We start from the raw sequence: 16047 nt of genomic DNA on the forward strand, positions 1-16047 counted from the left end.
GTGAAACATTATCATTCCCATTTCTCAGGTTAGAAAACTGAGGCACAGAGAGGGGAAGTCATGTGCTGTGTCACGTGGCTAACTGCGGGAAGCACGGTCCTGACTCTACTACTCACTAATGTTGGGACCATGGGTTTGTCCATTTTACCTCTCTGAGCCACTGTGTTTCCACCTGAGAAATCAGACCGAGCCCTACTTGGCACAGGTGTGGGGAGGATTAGATGAGAGCATGTTTACATTGACCTAAGCACTCTGCTAATGGTTGTTTCCTTCCCTTTCCATCTCCTGGCTCTCCATCACATCTCTGCAGCCCTTGATGTTTTAACTCAGACCCCAGGCAGGGCTCACTTACGAGTGAGGAATGGAGAGGAGGGCGTAGAGCCTAGTGGTGATGTCATCTTCTGTGGAATATGATGCAGAGCTCACCCTGGGGCCTACTGGCTGCTCTCTGGGGACTGCAGAGTCAGGCAGGGGCAATCAGCCTGGGCAGGAGCTAAGATCTGGGAGTTACGAATTCAGGCCCAGCTGGGGCTGCCTGCCCTGCCTGCCTGGGTCCCGGCTCCAGAGTGAAGGGGGAATGCCTCTGGCTCTGCCCTAAGAAGATATTTCTCAGGACTCTCAGCTGTGAGTAGAGGATGGAAGATGGTGCTCTCATTTACTGAGCACCCACTATGTGTCAGACATGTGTTGCAGGCCATCTGCAGAAATTGAGCTTGACTTTGTGGGGTTTGCAAATGTATCCCTATTTTCCAGGTGAAGATACTGAGATGGCCGCAGGTCTGTTTGACTCCAAAGTCCAGTTTGGTTTCTCTGCAGTCTCTGGGAATCTGGCTAGTCTGCTTACAATGCCTGTAGCAGAGGATGAGGGAAAAAAGGGGAAGGAGTGGGCTACCGGGTGGCCACTGGGCTGCACAGCTTGGACAGTGGCCTTGACACCAGTCTTTTGCCCTGTGCCCTGCAGGCCACAGTCATCGGTGGCCTCTTCTCTCTAAGCCTCCATTTTACCATTTGGAAAAGAACCTCAAGCCACACATCAGGAAAGATTACGTGCTTTGGAGTCAGAATCAGCTCTGTACCAGCTTCAGCTTTGCCAGCGACCTGTGCACGCCCCTGGGCAAGTGGCTATCCTTCTCTGAGCCTCAGTTTTCTCATCTGTAAATGGGGCTAATATTGCTTCACCATATATATTCTGAAGATTCATAAGATAATATATGGAAGCTCCCTGCACTTAGTAGGTGCTCAATGTAAATTAGTTCCCTCTCCTTTTCCTGTGCTAGTTTCAGGAGGGGTTGAGGGGTCACCTAGTTCATCCTCTATCTCCTGATACAAGAACCACACAGACTCAAATCCTGACCCACTGGAGATCTAGGGGCCATGATCCAATCAATGCCTTCTTGTCTTTAAAACTCAGCTTGTTTCCTCCTCCAGGTAGCCCTCTCAGATGCCCTCTCATTTGGTTGAAGAGACCTCACCTGCTCCGTTCCTGCCCCGTACACAAACCCCTCCACTCCACACCCTACTGTAACTTCTAGTGTTGCACATCTGTGTCCCCAGCTGTCATGGGCCTCAAGGTATGGACTAAGTTAGGTTTGTCTATGTCAGAACTCTCTGTGCCTGGCACACACTAGGTACCCTGACAATGCCTGCAGAGAAAATACAGGGAGCGGGAAAGTTGAATGTGTGTGTGTGTGTATGTGTGTGTGTGCACGTGAGTGTGAGTTGTAAGCTCCTTGAGGGTCAAGCATCTGGCTGTTTATTCCAACTCCCCAGCACCCAGCACGGGGCACAGCATCAAACGTATTGAATACATGAATAATAAAGTATACAACTGTCATCAGACTCCCCCAGTTGTCTTCTGGGATTTCTGGAGAATTCAGCCACTCTTAAATCCCAGGTACACATGGACAATCGCTGGGAACTTAAAACACTCCAGGCACAGTTCTAGACCCTTTACTGCTATCTCACTGATGTCTCGTCTTGTGCATCAGAACTTACTCTCTCCCCATTGTGTAGGTGGGCAAACTGAGGCCCAGAGAGGGTGACCTAAAGTCACACAGGTAATGACAGACGGCCCCAAAGCCTGACACCACATTCAGAGTTCTTTCTTTTTTTTTTTTTTTTTTGAGACGGAGTCTCGCTCTGTCACCCAGGCTGGAGTGCAGTGGCTGGATCTCAGCTCACTGCAAGCTCCGCCTCCCGGGTTCATGCCATTCTCCTGCCTCAGCCTCCCGAGTAGCTGGGACTACAGGCTACTCGCCCGCCACCTCGCCCGGCTAGTTTTTTGTATTTTTTAGTAGAGACGGGGTTTCACCGTGTTAGCCAGGAAGGTCTTGATCTCCTGACCTCGTGATCCGCCCATCTCGGCCTCCCAAAGTGCTGGGATTAGAGGCTTGAGCCACCGCGCCCGGCCCAGAGTTCTTTCTACCACATCAAGTGTGGCCAGCCTTGGAGGAGAAATCCCCCTCAAGCCCCATCCCTTGATCATAAACAACACGAAAAACACAAGAGTGATGGTTTCTCATCCCAGGGGGCTGAAAAATGGGATTTATGAAGCCATTAATTACTTCCTCCTAATTAAATCAAAATTAAATGCGAGCAGAGGTACGTTTTCCTTATTAAAGACAATTAAACGGACAGTGCGGCTACGCAAATAAAATGAGTCCAGGATTTAAATGGAAAGCAAATCAAATAAAAAGCCTCCCCGGAATGAGGGGTCTGTTCACAACCGTGCTACTCGTAAACCAGGAGTTCATCAATTTTCTTTAAATATTAGCAACTTAATTAAATCTGCTCTCCTCCCCACTTTAATCCTGCCGTATATCTAAAATAGATCTCACCGCCTACAGGCGTTGGTCATAAGTGCTGACCCCATAATTCTATCTTTTTTTAAAAAAATTAAAAATCCTACAAAATCCACATCCAGCTGACAGAAGCCTCGGGGGAAATTGCAGTTCGGAAAAGGGATTAGTCAGAGTACCCAGATTTTATGGAAATGCTGGGAGGTTGCTTTGACGGTGGGTGTCGTAAGAAGGTCGGGGAGAGGTGCGCCAGGGTTGCCAATGGGGGCAGGGCCGCAGAAGGAGCTGTTCGTGTGGGGCCTGGGCGACAACCACGGGGCCCATCAGTTCCTGTGGGTGCTGACAGAAGCCTGGCGGCGAGTGATGGAGGAGGTGGTTGTAAAATAGGTTACCGTCGGGCGCCTGGGGTTCACTCTGTGGATGGTGCTGTTGCTAAGCTACCTTTAGAATTCGACAAGGACGGATGCTCCAAGCGGCTCCCTGGGGTGGGGGGAAGCAGGAAGCAGTGAATTAACTGAAACCGTGGTGAAGTCCTTTCTTCCTGAAGAGTGAGAGAGCGTGGTATGAGAGTGTGTGTTTGCATTCACGTGTGTGCCCACACAAGCACTCGTACATAAGGGGACAGGTGGCTTTTAAAAGCCCAAGCTCATATTCCTAGGGTGGGGAGCGGTGGGCTAATGACAAACTTCCCCCCAACTTAGTGGTAAGAAGCTATAATGTTAAGTTGCCAAAAAGACCTTTTGGATTTGGGGTGGGAGTTTGTAGTTAGATGGTACACTCAAGATGGTGGAACTCTCAATAATAGTGAGACTTACAAGGTGAGACTTAACAATAATAAAAGTGAATACTTACTGAGCACGTGCCAGGACCCAGCAAGTATTCTAGGTTCTTGATAAATACTCATTGACTCCCCAAGGCCAGCCTTTGAGCTGGGTCCTAGTAATAGCCTCACTTAACAGATAAGGAAACTGAGGCACAGAGAGGGTGAATACAGTCAGCCCTCTGTATCCGTGGGTTCCACATCAGTGAATGCAACCGACCAAGGATCAAAAACATTCAGAAACAAAATTGGGTCTGTACCAAATATGTACAGACGTTTTTCTTGTCCTTCTCTAAACAATATAGTATAACAACTATTTGCATAGTATTTACACTGTATTAGGTATTATCAATACTCTAGAGATGATTTAAAGTGTATGGGAGGATGTGCATAGGTTATGTGCAAATGCTCTGCTATTTTATATTGGGTTTTGGTATTCACAGGAGGTCCTGGAACCAATCCCCTATCGAGAGATACCGAGAGACAACTGTGAAGTGCTCAAAGTTAGAAAGATCATAAGCAGCCGAGCTGGGAATTGAGCCCAGGCAGTACAGCTCCAGGTGGCCCTTTAACCACACACAATGCCACCTCTCATAAGAAAGTGCACATTGGGCAAATATTTGCGAAGAGATGAAACCTCTCCCTCCCTGGATGGAGTGCTTTTCTGGAGATGGCCTTGAGAGTAAGAGAGCAGGGCAGGGGCTCTGGGTGAAGGTGATAGAGGAGGAGGGTGACAAGTCCCAACAGCAGTGGCAATTGTGGAGAGAGGTTGCTGGCGGAAACAGAAAGGGCCCTGGGCCCAGCACAGTGCTTGACTCCTGGCAGTTGCTTAATATGAAGCTCTTGAAGTGAGCATGGAGATGGTGTTAGGAGACCTAGTTTCTTGGGTTGGTTCTGCAGCTATGTTGCTGTATAGCCTTGGCATGATCTTCTCTGCCTCTGGGCCTCAGTTTCCCCTCCTTCTAATGAAGGGAGCTACAGGGCCCTCCCTGCTTATAGACTGTGGTTTCCTGAGATGGGGGTGGGGTCAGGTCATGCTGTTGAGGTGATAAAGGCTAGGTAGGGGCAGATGAAAGCGTGAGTCAGAAGCTGGTTTTCTCATCTTTTCAGGATGTGGGTGGCTGGGGAGGCTTTTGCAGAGCCCTAGCTGCTGGGCGGACAGCGGGGCTGAAGTGCCTGAGATGACCACTTCCTCTTACATTTAGGCAGATGCATCAGTCCTTTCTTGTGTCTCCGAGGTTTTCCTGGACCAAAGGCCTTTTCCCAGGTCTGGGAGTCTCAGAGGGGTCTGGAAAATCAGGCTGGGATTGGCCTCTTCTCTTTCTCTGTTGCGGGCTTAAAAGCTTCAACTCAGGGAGCCAGGCTTGGTGGCTCACGCCTGTACTCCCAGCACTTTGTGAGGCCGAGGCAGGTGGGTCACTTGAGGTCAGGAGTTCAAGGCCAGACTGGCCAACATGGTGAAGCCTCATCTCTACTAAAAATACAAACATTAGCTGGGCATGGTATAATCCCAGCTACTTGGGAAGCTGAGGCAGGAGAATCGCTTGAACCCGGCCGTGGAGGTTGCTGTGAACTGAGATCGTGTCACTGCACTCCAGCCTAGGCAACAGAGCAAGTTTCTGTCTCAAAAAACAAAAACAAAACCACCGCCACCACCACCAGCAACAAACACTTTGACTCACACAGATTCAAATCTTGGCCATGCCACTCACCCATGACTATGACTTTGCCCTCTGTTACTTCAGTTTCTTTACCTACCAAAGGGAATGATGATTTCTACCTTGCAGTTTAAGGGTTAAGTACTTTATATGGGAATAATAAAAAACAGCAACAACAAACAAGCCGCAGGCTGAACACTTTATGTGCTCTGTTTTCTTCTTTAATCTTCAACAACCTTAGGAAGCCGGCTCTCTGAGCCCCTATTTTTACAGATGAAGAGACCGAGTGTTGGGGCGGCAAAAGAACTTGTTCAAGGTCACACAGTGAAGGGGTTGGCAGAACCAGGCCTCAAACTCAGGTTTATCTGCCTCCAAAGCCTTCATTCTTAGCGATTTCACCTTTGGCTACTACCTATCATATAGCAGCCTTGGTCACTCCATCCCCAGCCCTCACCCCATTCTACCAGCGCCACCATCTCCCATACCTGACTGGGAGTCAGGAGTCCTAAGCTCTGCCACTAGGTTGCTGGATGATCTTGAGCAAGGCCTTGAACCTATCTGAGCTCTGTCTGTCAAATCCTTGCTCAGCTTAATTCGTGGGAATCATTCATTCATTCATTCAGCCACATGTATGGAAGGGAAAGTAGCTTTGGGCCAGGGATTACTGTGTCTAGACCAGAGAAAATATGAGCTTCCTGCAAGGCTAACCCAAAGGTTTACATCTAGACTTTCCTTCTCTCCTTGTCAAGGATCCTGATCTCTGAGCCTCAGAACTGCCTCCTAGTTCTCAGACTCATTTAAGCACACAGGAAGCTCTGGAGTTGTCTTTACCCACCCACATTGCTGACCAAGACTTCCTGGAAAGCTAATTGGCCTTAACAAAAGCCAGATACTATCCCGGGGCACCACCCCACTTTCATGCCCTACAATCACCCTCCACTTCAACACCTCAACTGCTGACAAGGCTCTGGGCAAACCAGCTATTTTCAGGCCTCCAAGTCTTTGCATAGGTTACGTCCTTTCCCACCAGCCTGATGAACTCCTACACCTACGTCAAAACCCAGTTCAGGTGTTTTCTCCTCCATGAAGCCAGACAAAATATACTATTTAATGATTGCCTACTCAGTGCCCAGTGCTGACTCGTGAAGCTTTTTATGCACCAGGGTGCCTCTGCCACTCTGGGGATCCCCAAACTGGCAGAGGCTGGATCTCACTCGCCTTTTCTCCCCAGCATCACACCCGGGCCCCACAAGGGGCTCAGGAATTGAATGGATGAATAAAAGTCCTTCTCAGCTCCTTATACTCTTGTGGCACAGATCTTCAGCCAGATTTACTAGCATTTACTCAGAGAGTTTGAGAAAGTAGTTTCATTCATTCATTCACTTATTCACTTAATGAACCATTTGCAAGCAATGTCTGTGCTAGGCACTGGGGATTTCATGGCCAGCAAAACAAACATGGTCTAATAGGAAAGACACATTAATTGCACGATCAAATAAACACATGCATAATTAAAGTGTTATGAAGGAAAGATGCTGGGACCTCAATGGGGATGTGACAGCAGATCTGTCCTAGTCTGGTGTGGGCAGGAAGGGTTTCTCTGAGAAAGTGGCATTGGAGCTGTAGTGTGAGTGTCAGGTCATCATTGGAAGGAGCAGGAAAGAGCAGTTCAGCGGGAGAAACAACTTAGGCAGAGAGGCAGTGGCAGGAGTGTGCATGGGGCATTGACTGACTTTCAGAAGCGCAACAGAAGGGCAGTGAGGCTGAAACTCAGAGAGTGTGGCAGGAGATGAGGCTGGAGGAGGAGCCAGATCTTTGTAGTCAACAGATAGGATTTGGGCTAGACCCCAAGTGCATCGGGAGCTGCTGAAGAATTTTAAGCAGAGTGGCTAGAGTATGTGTGTGAGAGGACCAGATTTGCAAACTCGTTCCTAAATCCCGCAAGCATCTAGCTACAGGATGGGATGGGATTGCCTGCTGGGCTCTCTCTAAAATGAGAGGGAGGAGAGGAGGCCATGGGGCAGAGTGGGAGTGGGGCTGTGGACTCCCTTATCAGTCTTTGGCCAGGGAGCAGAAGGAGGCACATGAAACGTGGATTTAAAAGGAAAGGTGAACTAGGGTTTCTTGTATCTACCAGTGGGTGTCCTCAGGGTCCTGGGATCTGGAGTTGGAGTGGGGCCCCACTTTACCTTGCCCACGTACAGGGGCTCCGTGCCCGTGTACTCCTCCACCACGAAGAACTGGTTCCACACCCAGCCGCGTTTGACGCGGCCGGCTCCCAGCGCGCCGTCCTGCTGAGCTCCAGGCGTGGACGGCGCGGGCGTGCCCGCTGCCCACAGGCGCCCCAGCAGCGTCGGCGTCGGGGGCAGCAGCAGCAGCAGCAGCAGCAGCAGCAGCAGCAGTAGCGTGGGGGACAACGCGGCTCCCGCCCGGAGCCCCCTACCTTCGGGCCTCGGCCTCATGCTTGGCCTGCGCGGGGCCGGGGCCCAGGAGCATGGACGGGAGGCACCAGGGCGCCGCTGCTCGGTCGCACAACGATGCGGCGCCGTGTCACATGGTGGCCTCAGCGCGGCCGCCGGGATGTCGACCCCGACGGGGCACCCGGACAGGCCCGCGGCCCTGAACGCCGCCCAGCCTCGGGGGTGCCCGGCTGGAGGGGGAGGGGGCGCGGCCGCATCCGGGGCATGGACAGCCCCCGGGGTCCCCGCCCGCGCCCCCCTCGCCGCGTCGCGTGCGGATCACCAGACAGCGCCTGGACAGCTCCAGAGTCGGGGAAGCGCCATGGTTCCTGCGCAGAGAGGATGCGGGTTGAGGCAGGCGGATCCCGCCAGGATTAGGGGCCTTCCCCTTCCATCAGGAGCCTGCAAGAGAAACAAGAAATCATCAGATGGGGCTTCTGTGTAGCGGGGGTGGGCAAGTTGAGTCTATCTTTCCTCTTGTAGGTACTAACTAAACACCTTCTGTATGCCTGGTACTGTGCAGGGTGGGACAGGCACCATAGCGACTCACAGTGGTCCCCTCTTCTTGGAGCCCATAGTCTAGTAGGCGCCCTCTCCCGCACACCGCAGCCTCTCCTTTCACCTGGCATCACACGCCCCTGCTCTCCCAACCTCCTGCGCCTTTCTCACAGCCCCTTCCCAGCTCAGCCTTCATGCCCACACAAGCAGAGACCCTAGTAGGTGGCGCCCCTGACCTGGCTGACAATGTCTCCAGCCCTACTTAGCCCCCAGAATCCCCCACCCCAGGTGCTTCTAGAAGACATCTTCAAGAGCCCCCAAGACCCAGGCCTCCTCGGTGCACAGAAGTCCAGCACCCAGCCCACTACCCAATACGCCTGCCTTCCTATCCGTCGCAGCAGACAGGTCATTCCATCTGAAACAAGCACCAAGGGAAGGCCCTCTGATGTGCTCCTACCCCCGCACCAGCTTCTAGGGATAGAGCACATGAGTCCCAGAGGGCCTGGCTTGGAGACACCCCCAGTGACTCCAGGCAGGGTCACAGCCCCTCTGAGGTTGCCTCTGGTGCCTCCACATTCCCCCAGAAAACATTTCTTTCCCACAGTCCGAGAGACACCTTTCCTCCCCACTCCTGGGCCAGCCTGCCGTCCCCAGATCCATCCATCTCTCCTCCCCTCTCTCCATCAGATCCTGCTTTCAGCGGGAAAGGATCTGAGGGACTAACGCCTACTCAAGCCATAATGATGAATAATGGCTTGATGTGGGTGTTTACAGGGGACAGCGATGCTGCTTAATGGAGGAATCTCAGGCACAGAGAGGAGTGCATGGAGGTGAGGGGCTCAATCCCCACTTGTCCTTCCCCTGAGTCCAGTTCAGCTCAGTGCCACAGCTCAGTTCCACCAAGCTTCAACTTCGTGCCAGGTTAGGCCGGTTGCCAGGGGCCAGGTAAATAAGCTCACAGTTTAGTGGGGTGGAAGGTGAAACCCTTCTTATAACAACCTAAATGCCAGGTGGCATGTGATCAGGGCTATAAAAGTGTCTGTGTGTGGACAACCTGAGACCTGTGGGGCTCAGGGAAGGGACTGAGCTCGGGTGTTTGGAAAGGGAAGGTAGGTGGGAGACAATCAGGGCTACTTCTTGGAGGAGGTGGCATCTGAGCAGATGGGAAGAAAAGGGTGGGCATTTCAGGCAGAGGAGCGTGCATGATGGCTGAGTGGTCTGGCCAGTTTGGGGAGTTAGATTGTGAACAGGGGTGTGTGTTTGGGCAGATGGTGTGTAGCGGGGTCAGGGTCGAGGGGCTGACCTGGCCCTAGCCAGATCTTCCATAGAACAAAGGAAGTGGCCTAACTCTAGTGAGGAAGAAATGCAGACCATCTTCTTTAACCCAGCATCACAGTGGGCAATGCCCATCCCTTTAACTCATGGGAATCACAACTCTGAAAGTTGTTTTATGCCTCTTTTGCAGATGCCTAATTCCCCAGTGCTTTTTTTCTAGAATCTGCGCCAGAAAATCTTTATGGAAGGAGTTTCAGGGTGGGGAGTCATTGCTGGAAAGTGAGGGTGATAGTGAGGGGGTTAAACTGTAGTTCTGGGCTATGACAGTGGGAAAATGTCCACACTCCATAGGTAGGAATGGAGGGAGGGGTCTGGAACATGCTGTTCCCTCTTTCCGTATAGGCACAGCCTGAACTCATGGGGTCAGGAGGACCCATGATCCTGCTGTGAACATACCCTGCCTGGGTGTAGAATGACTTCTATGGACCTGGGCACGAGGCTCCCCAACCCTGACAGCTCTGCTCTGCAAGCGCTGCTCTGTGCTGCCGCCTCCAGGGATCTGGCTTTGATTCCCCGCATTATGACCTGGGCTGGTCGTAATGAGGCTGGAGTTGTGGGTGAGAAGGAGGTGCCGCTCCGAAGTCTTCATTTCCTGGAGCGTAAGGCTTCCCTGGGTGCACCATGGGAACTCTTCCCCCAACTCCAACAAGCAGCTCCAGGGCCCATCACAGCCCTGTAGGGATGCAGAGGAGGGGAGAGGCTGAAGGGAGAGAGAATTTGGAGGGAGGCTGCTGCCACTTCTAGAGAGGGCTGTGGAGGTCGATGGAGCGGCATGTCAAGGGGAGATCTGCCAGTGTTTGCAGGCACCCAGCTGTTGCTCTCCTTCCCTCCTTTCCTTTATTTCTTTGTTTCTAACATCTTTTACAAGGATGGGAGGCTCAGAGATTCATTCAGTCACCAAACATGAGGGTCTGCTACAAGCAGGGAGACAGAACAGTGTTTTATCTTTTCACTCATTCATTTATTGAACATAAGTTAACAATCGTTTTCTGTTTAAGACAGCAAGATGCAATCAGTTATTCAGCGATCTATCAGCAAAGAGATGCATTTCTTCTGGTTATTCCTTCGCTCTTTCCACATATATTTACCAGCACTTCTCTAATGCCAGTCCATGTACTGGGCACTGGGGACATAGCAATAAAAAAATGAAGTACTGGCCGAGAGTGGTGGCTTGAGCCTGTAATTCCAGCATGTTGGGAGGCCGAGGCGGGTGGATCACTTTAGGTCAGGAGTTTGAGACCAGCCAGGTCAGCGTGGTGAAACCCCATCTCTACTAAAAATACAAAAATTAGCCAGGCATGGTGGTGGGCATCTGTAATCCCAGCTACTCGGGAGGCTCAGACAGGGAAATTGCTTGAAGCTGGGAGGTGGAGGTTGTAGTGAGCCGAGACTGCGCCACTGCCCTCCAGCTTGGGCAACAAAGTGAAACTCCATCTCAAAAAAAAAAAAAAAAGCAGTCCTGGCCTTCGTGAACTGACCTTCTGGTGGGGGACACAGATAATAGAGGAATTAATCTACAGTATAATTTCAGGGAGTGGTAAACATTGAGAAGAAAAGTAAAGAAGGAGGAAGTGGAGAGGAATGGAGTGAGTGCGTTGTTAAAGATACGATATCAGGGAAGGAGGGCCTCTCAGAGGAGGTGGCATTGGGCCAAGTCTGGAAGGATGAGAAGGAGCTGTGCACAAAATAGTTCCACACAGAGGGAACAGCCTGTGCAAAGGTCCAGAGGGTGGAACGAGCTGAGATGGCATTTGCAGCTAAAGTGCAGGACGCATCTGGACATGTGGAATTTGGGGTGTTGGGGAGGAGAAGGCACTCTTGGTAGAAGGGCTGTCCAAGGCAAAGGCCTGGAGTCAGATCCCCACTTTATATATTTTAAAAATTTTATTTATTTATTTATTTATTTATTTATTTTTGAGACGGAGTCTCGCTCTGTCGCCCAGGCTGGAGTGCAGTGGCCGGATCTCAGCTCACTGCAAGCCCCGCCTCCCGGGTTTACGCCATTCTCCTGCCTCAGCCTCCCGAGTAGCTGGGACTACAGGCGCCCGCCACCTCGCCCGGCTAGTTTTTTGTATTTTTTAGTAGAGATGGGGTTTCACCGTGTTAGCCAGGATGGTCTCGATCTCCTGACCTCGTGATCCGCCCGTCTCGGCCTCCCAAAGTGCTGGGATTACAGGCTTGAGCCACCGCGCCCGGCCTATTTATTTATTTTTGAGACAGAATTTCTTTCTGTCACCCAGGCTGGAGTGCAGTGGCGTGATTTCGGCTCACTGCAACCTCTGCCTCCCTGGCTCAAGCAATTCTCCTGCCTCAGCCTCCCAAGTAGCTGAGATTACAGGGTACATGCCACCACACCTGGCTAATTTTTAAATTTTTAGTAGAGATGGGGTTTCACAGGCTGTTCTTGAACTCCTGACCTCAGGTGATCCACCCACCTCGGCCTCCCAAAGTGCTGGGATTACAGGTGTGAGCCACCGTGCCTGGCCAAGATCCCCACTTTAGAGAGGGGGAAAGTAGAGTCCAGGAGGACTCTATCAAGCCTACTTCGTGACAAAGCGGTGCCTCAAACCTGGCACTTGGACTCCCCAGGCATAAGGCATCTCTGGGGAATGGGAAAAAATGCACCTCTAGGTGACTGAAACCCAGTGTCAGAGTCACAACTGGCAGGGCAAGGCTGCCCCCACTCGTGAGGGCACAGTCTGCACTATTGTTTGAGGGTGGAGCCCTGGCCCTCCCATCCTCACCTCTCCCTCCCGCTCCTGGCCCTTCATACCTCAGCCTACAGGTCCTCCCTCAGGCATCTTGGCTAGGTGCCCTGGCAGCCTGCCAACTCTTCACTGCTCTGCACAGCCCTGCTAGGGCTGCCACAGACATGTCGGCCTCCTCCCTCCCTTCCTCCCTTCCTCCTTTTCTTGCTCCAGTTGCTTTTCCTGAATGGATGGTGACTACAGGATCCTGTCCTGGCATTCAAAATCGGTCCAGGGAGGCAGCTGTGGAGTCCTGCAGCCGCATTCAGCTCTCCTGGGAACCCCTCCCATGAGACCTGGGGCATGTTGATGGCCTTCCCTGGTCCTCAGGTCTCAGCCTACTGCACAGAGCTGTGTAATCCCAAATGAAATTAAAAACTGAGCCCAGGCCTGGCTCAATTAATTCTGGCTCTGCCCTGTCCACACTTCAGCCTCACCTCCTATAATCTGTCCGTCTGCCCAAGGGTCTACATATATGCCTATGGCTTCTATGTGCATGCGAACATGTGTCTGCAGTCACTTATGTGACTGAGTGTGCATGAGGATTTGATGTATATTCCTTCATTTCACAAATATTTATGAGTTTCCACTCTGTGTTGTTCTAGGCACAGCAAAAAGAAACAGGTACAGTCCTTGCCAGGTGGGGACACGGACAATAAACAAATAACGTGTCAGACAATGGCAAGTGCAGTGGAGAAAGCAAAGCAGAGTAAAGGGCAGGAAGTTCTGGGGATGGTGGGATTTGCTGTTTATCCATCTATCATCATTATTACAAATGATCATTTATGCAGGCTAGCCAGGGAAGGCCTTGTCATTAAGATGAGATTTAAACAGAGATCTGAAGTGAGGGGCAGAGGGGTTGTGCACAAAACTGGGAGAAGAGGGTTTCAAGCTGAGGCAAAAGCAAGTGCAAAGACCCTGAGGTCAGTAACACGTGTCTAGTGAGAAGGAGGAACATGAGGGGGTCCCGTGTTGCTGAAGTGGAGTGAGTGCAGGGGAAGCAGCAGCTGACGAGGTCAGAGAGGGTGGAGGTGTAGTCAGAGCCTACAGGCTCTCTTGGGTTTTTACTGTGAGTGAGATGAGACCCCTAAGAGGGTTTGAGCAGAGGAGTGACATGATCTGACTTACGTTTTAAAAGATCATTCTGGGCTGGGTGCAGTGGTTCATGCCTGTAATCTCAGCACTTTGGGAGGCTGAGGCAGGAAGATTCCTTGGGGCCAGGGGTTCAAGAGCAGCCTGGGCAACATATCAAGATCCTGTCTCTACAAAAAACTATTAAAAATATTAGCCAGGAATGGTGGCATGTGCCTATAGTCCCAGCTACTTGGGAGACTGAGGCAGAAATATTGCTTGAGCCCAGGAATTCAAGGCTGCCGTGAGCTGTGATCATACCACTAACACTCCAGCCTGGGCGACAGAGTGAGACCCTGTCTCTAAAAGAAAAAAGAAAAAAAAAAAAGTCCAGGCATGGTGGCTCATACCTATAATCCTAGCACTTTGGGAGGCTGAGGCAGCTGGATCATTTGAGCCCAGAAGTTCGAGACCAGCCTGGGCAACATGGCACAACCCTGTCTCTAAAAAAAAAAAAAAAAAAAAAAAAAAGAAAAATTAGCTGGGTGTGCTGGCATGTGCCTGTAGTCCCAGCTACTCAAGAGTCTGAGGCGGAAGGATCACCTGAGCCTGGGGAAGTCAAGGCTGCTGTGAGACATGATCACGCCAGGCTGGGTGACAGTGAGGCCTTGTCTCAAGAAAAAACAAATCACGCTGGCTGGCTATTGCGTTAAGATATGCAGGTGCTGGGGTTGGGAGGGGCCTATGGGAATATTTCAATAATCCGGCAGAGGACTAGTTGGGGGCTTTGATCAAGGGGGAGCAGTGGAGATGCTGGGCCACAGAATATGTTGACGGGTCAGAAATGGGGTTCATGGGAAGACAGCAACTGAGTGTGACCATGCCCTCAGCCTGGGCAGAGGCAATGATGGTGTTTCCTTTCATTCAGAGTTGAAGATGGCAGGAAGAGCAGATTTGGGAGGTGGTCAGGAACTGACCTTGATGTGTTACAATCAGTTTTTGGACAGGTTACACCCCAAATCTCTGTTAGACATAAAGCAGAGATGCAGAGCAGGCTTCTGTGCCTATGGCCAGGAGTTCAGGGTGAGGTCCTGCTGCAGGTAGCAGTTTGGGAATTTGAGTGGCATGTAAAGTTGAGACTGGGTGAGAGCACCAGGGAGTGACTGTTGATGGAGAAGAGATCTGGGGACTAAATGCTGGGGGACCACAGCTATAGTGATCCAGGAGATGAGGAGGAAACAGCAAGAGACTGACAGAGAGAAGGGGAGGAAAAGGGAGACATCCTGGGAGCCAACAGAAGAAAGTGCTATAGGGAGGGAGTGGTGAACTGTGCCGAATGCTGCCATTGCAGGGTGAGCATCTGTCCAACTGTGCCTGGGACAGCTCCATGGCATAACTGTTAACAATGTCCCCCAGTTTGGATGATAAATCATGTGATCCTACTGACAGGTCAGATGTGGACTTTGACTTAACCATTGGAGTTAGTGGGGCAGAGGTCATTAGTGACCTTGCTGGCAGCAATTTGGTGGAGTGGTGGGTGCACACGCTTGACTGGAACAGGTTCAAGAGAACCGGGAGAAGGGAAGGTGGGGACATGTGTGGGTGGGCGACGGCCCCTCTTGGGATTTGTGAAGGTTCATTTGCCTGCCCCCGCCCCCCAACCTCATCCCAATAGAGATGGCTCAAGACAGAGGCTCAGGACACAAATCAGCATACACATAATGCAACCAGGGCAGCTTCAGCTGTGTGGGGAGGGCCAGAAGAGCCCCCTTCTCACTGCATCCCCTCCTGTACTCTTCCCGTCTATCCTGCCACAGGGCCCAGCCAGACAGGTGAGTCTCTGTCCTTGCCCAGGCTCCCGTGACTTGGCAGATCCTTGCTGCTCCTGCCTTGGGCTGGGTTCCTCTAGCGGGTATGGGAAGAGGAGAGCAGCCCCAACACTGGGTGTGCTCCCTCTCTCCCAGCTCCCCAACAGCCTCGGGGAGAGTCCCACAGCTCCAGTCTCTGGCAGTCACCGAGTACCTGCTGTGCTCTGGGTCCTGTCACTCTGGGGGACACACAGAGGACGATGCGAGAAATATTAACAACTTGAGGCAGCATAGACATCAACCACCCTGACTGCAGAGTCCCAGGGGCCAAGGAGAGGGGAGGTCCAGGAGATCCCTGTGGTAGGGGCTAGAATGACAGGGTGAGGTGGTCTTCAGGGGGTTTGGGACAGCGTCTATTTACCAATAGTGATGAAGCATTTCTATACACATTACAGCCACACTACGTGTACTTGACTCTTCTCAGCCCTGGAAATAGGCCAGACGTGATCCCTGCTCTCAAGGCAGTCACAGCCTATGGTAGAGACATTCATTCCTTAATTCATTCATTCCACAAACTCTTACAGAACATTCCCTAGTGAGACAGACAGACCGTTAGGTACTCTTGGGATGATGGAAACCTAGAGACATAATTCTCCCAAAGAGCTCACCATCTAGAGGGTGGCAACAGCCATTCAGCATTTACAGTGCACCTCACGTGTACCATTTTCTCATTTATCCATTCAATGAACACTTATTGAACTATAGGGTACCAGATTCTGTGCTAGGCCCTTGGCAAGTTTCACAAATGAGCCTTAACAGGTTTGTGGCCAAGTTACCAGATTCTAATGAGAGA

General features: G+C 51.5%; 1 protein-coding gene across 1 annotated transcript in view; it reads right to left on the reverse strand.

Annotated features, from left to right (window-relative positions):
* The window catches only part of CDH22 (cadherin 22), a 136300-nt gene that overhangs the window by 70018 nt on the left and 50235 nt on the right, over positions 1 to 16047 (reverse strand). The window contains exon 2 of the mRNA XM_033186609.1: positions 7466 to 8137. Within this exon, the coding sequence (XP_033042500.1) occupies positions 7466 to 7738 (273 nt within the window). The 5' untranslated portion in view covers positions 7739 to 8137. The remainder of the gene's footprint in view (positions 1 to 7465; positions 8138 to 16047) is intronic.

The sequence above is a fragment of the Trachypithecus francoisi genome, unplaced genomic scaffold (genome assembly GCF_009764315.1).
Source record: "Trachypithecus francoisi isolate TF-2019V2 unplaced genomic scaffold, Tfra_2.0 Lachesis_group21, whole genome shotgun sequence".
Lineage (NCBI taxonomy): Eukaryota > Metazoa > Chordata > Mammalia > Primates > Cercopithecidae > Trachypithecus > Trachypithecus francoisi.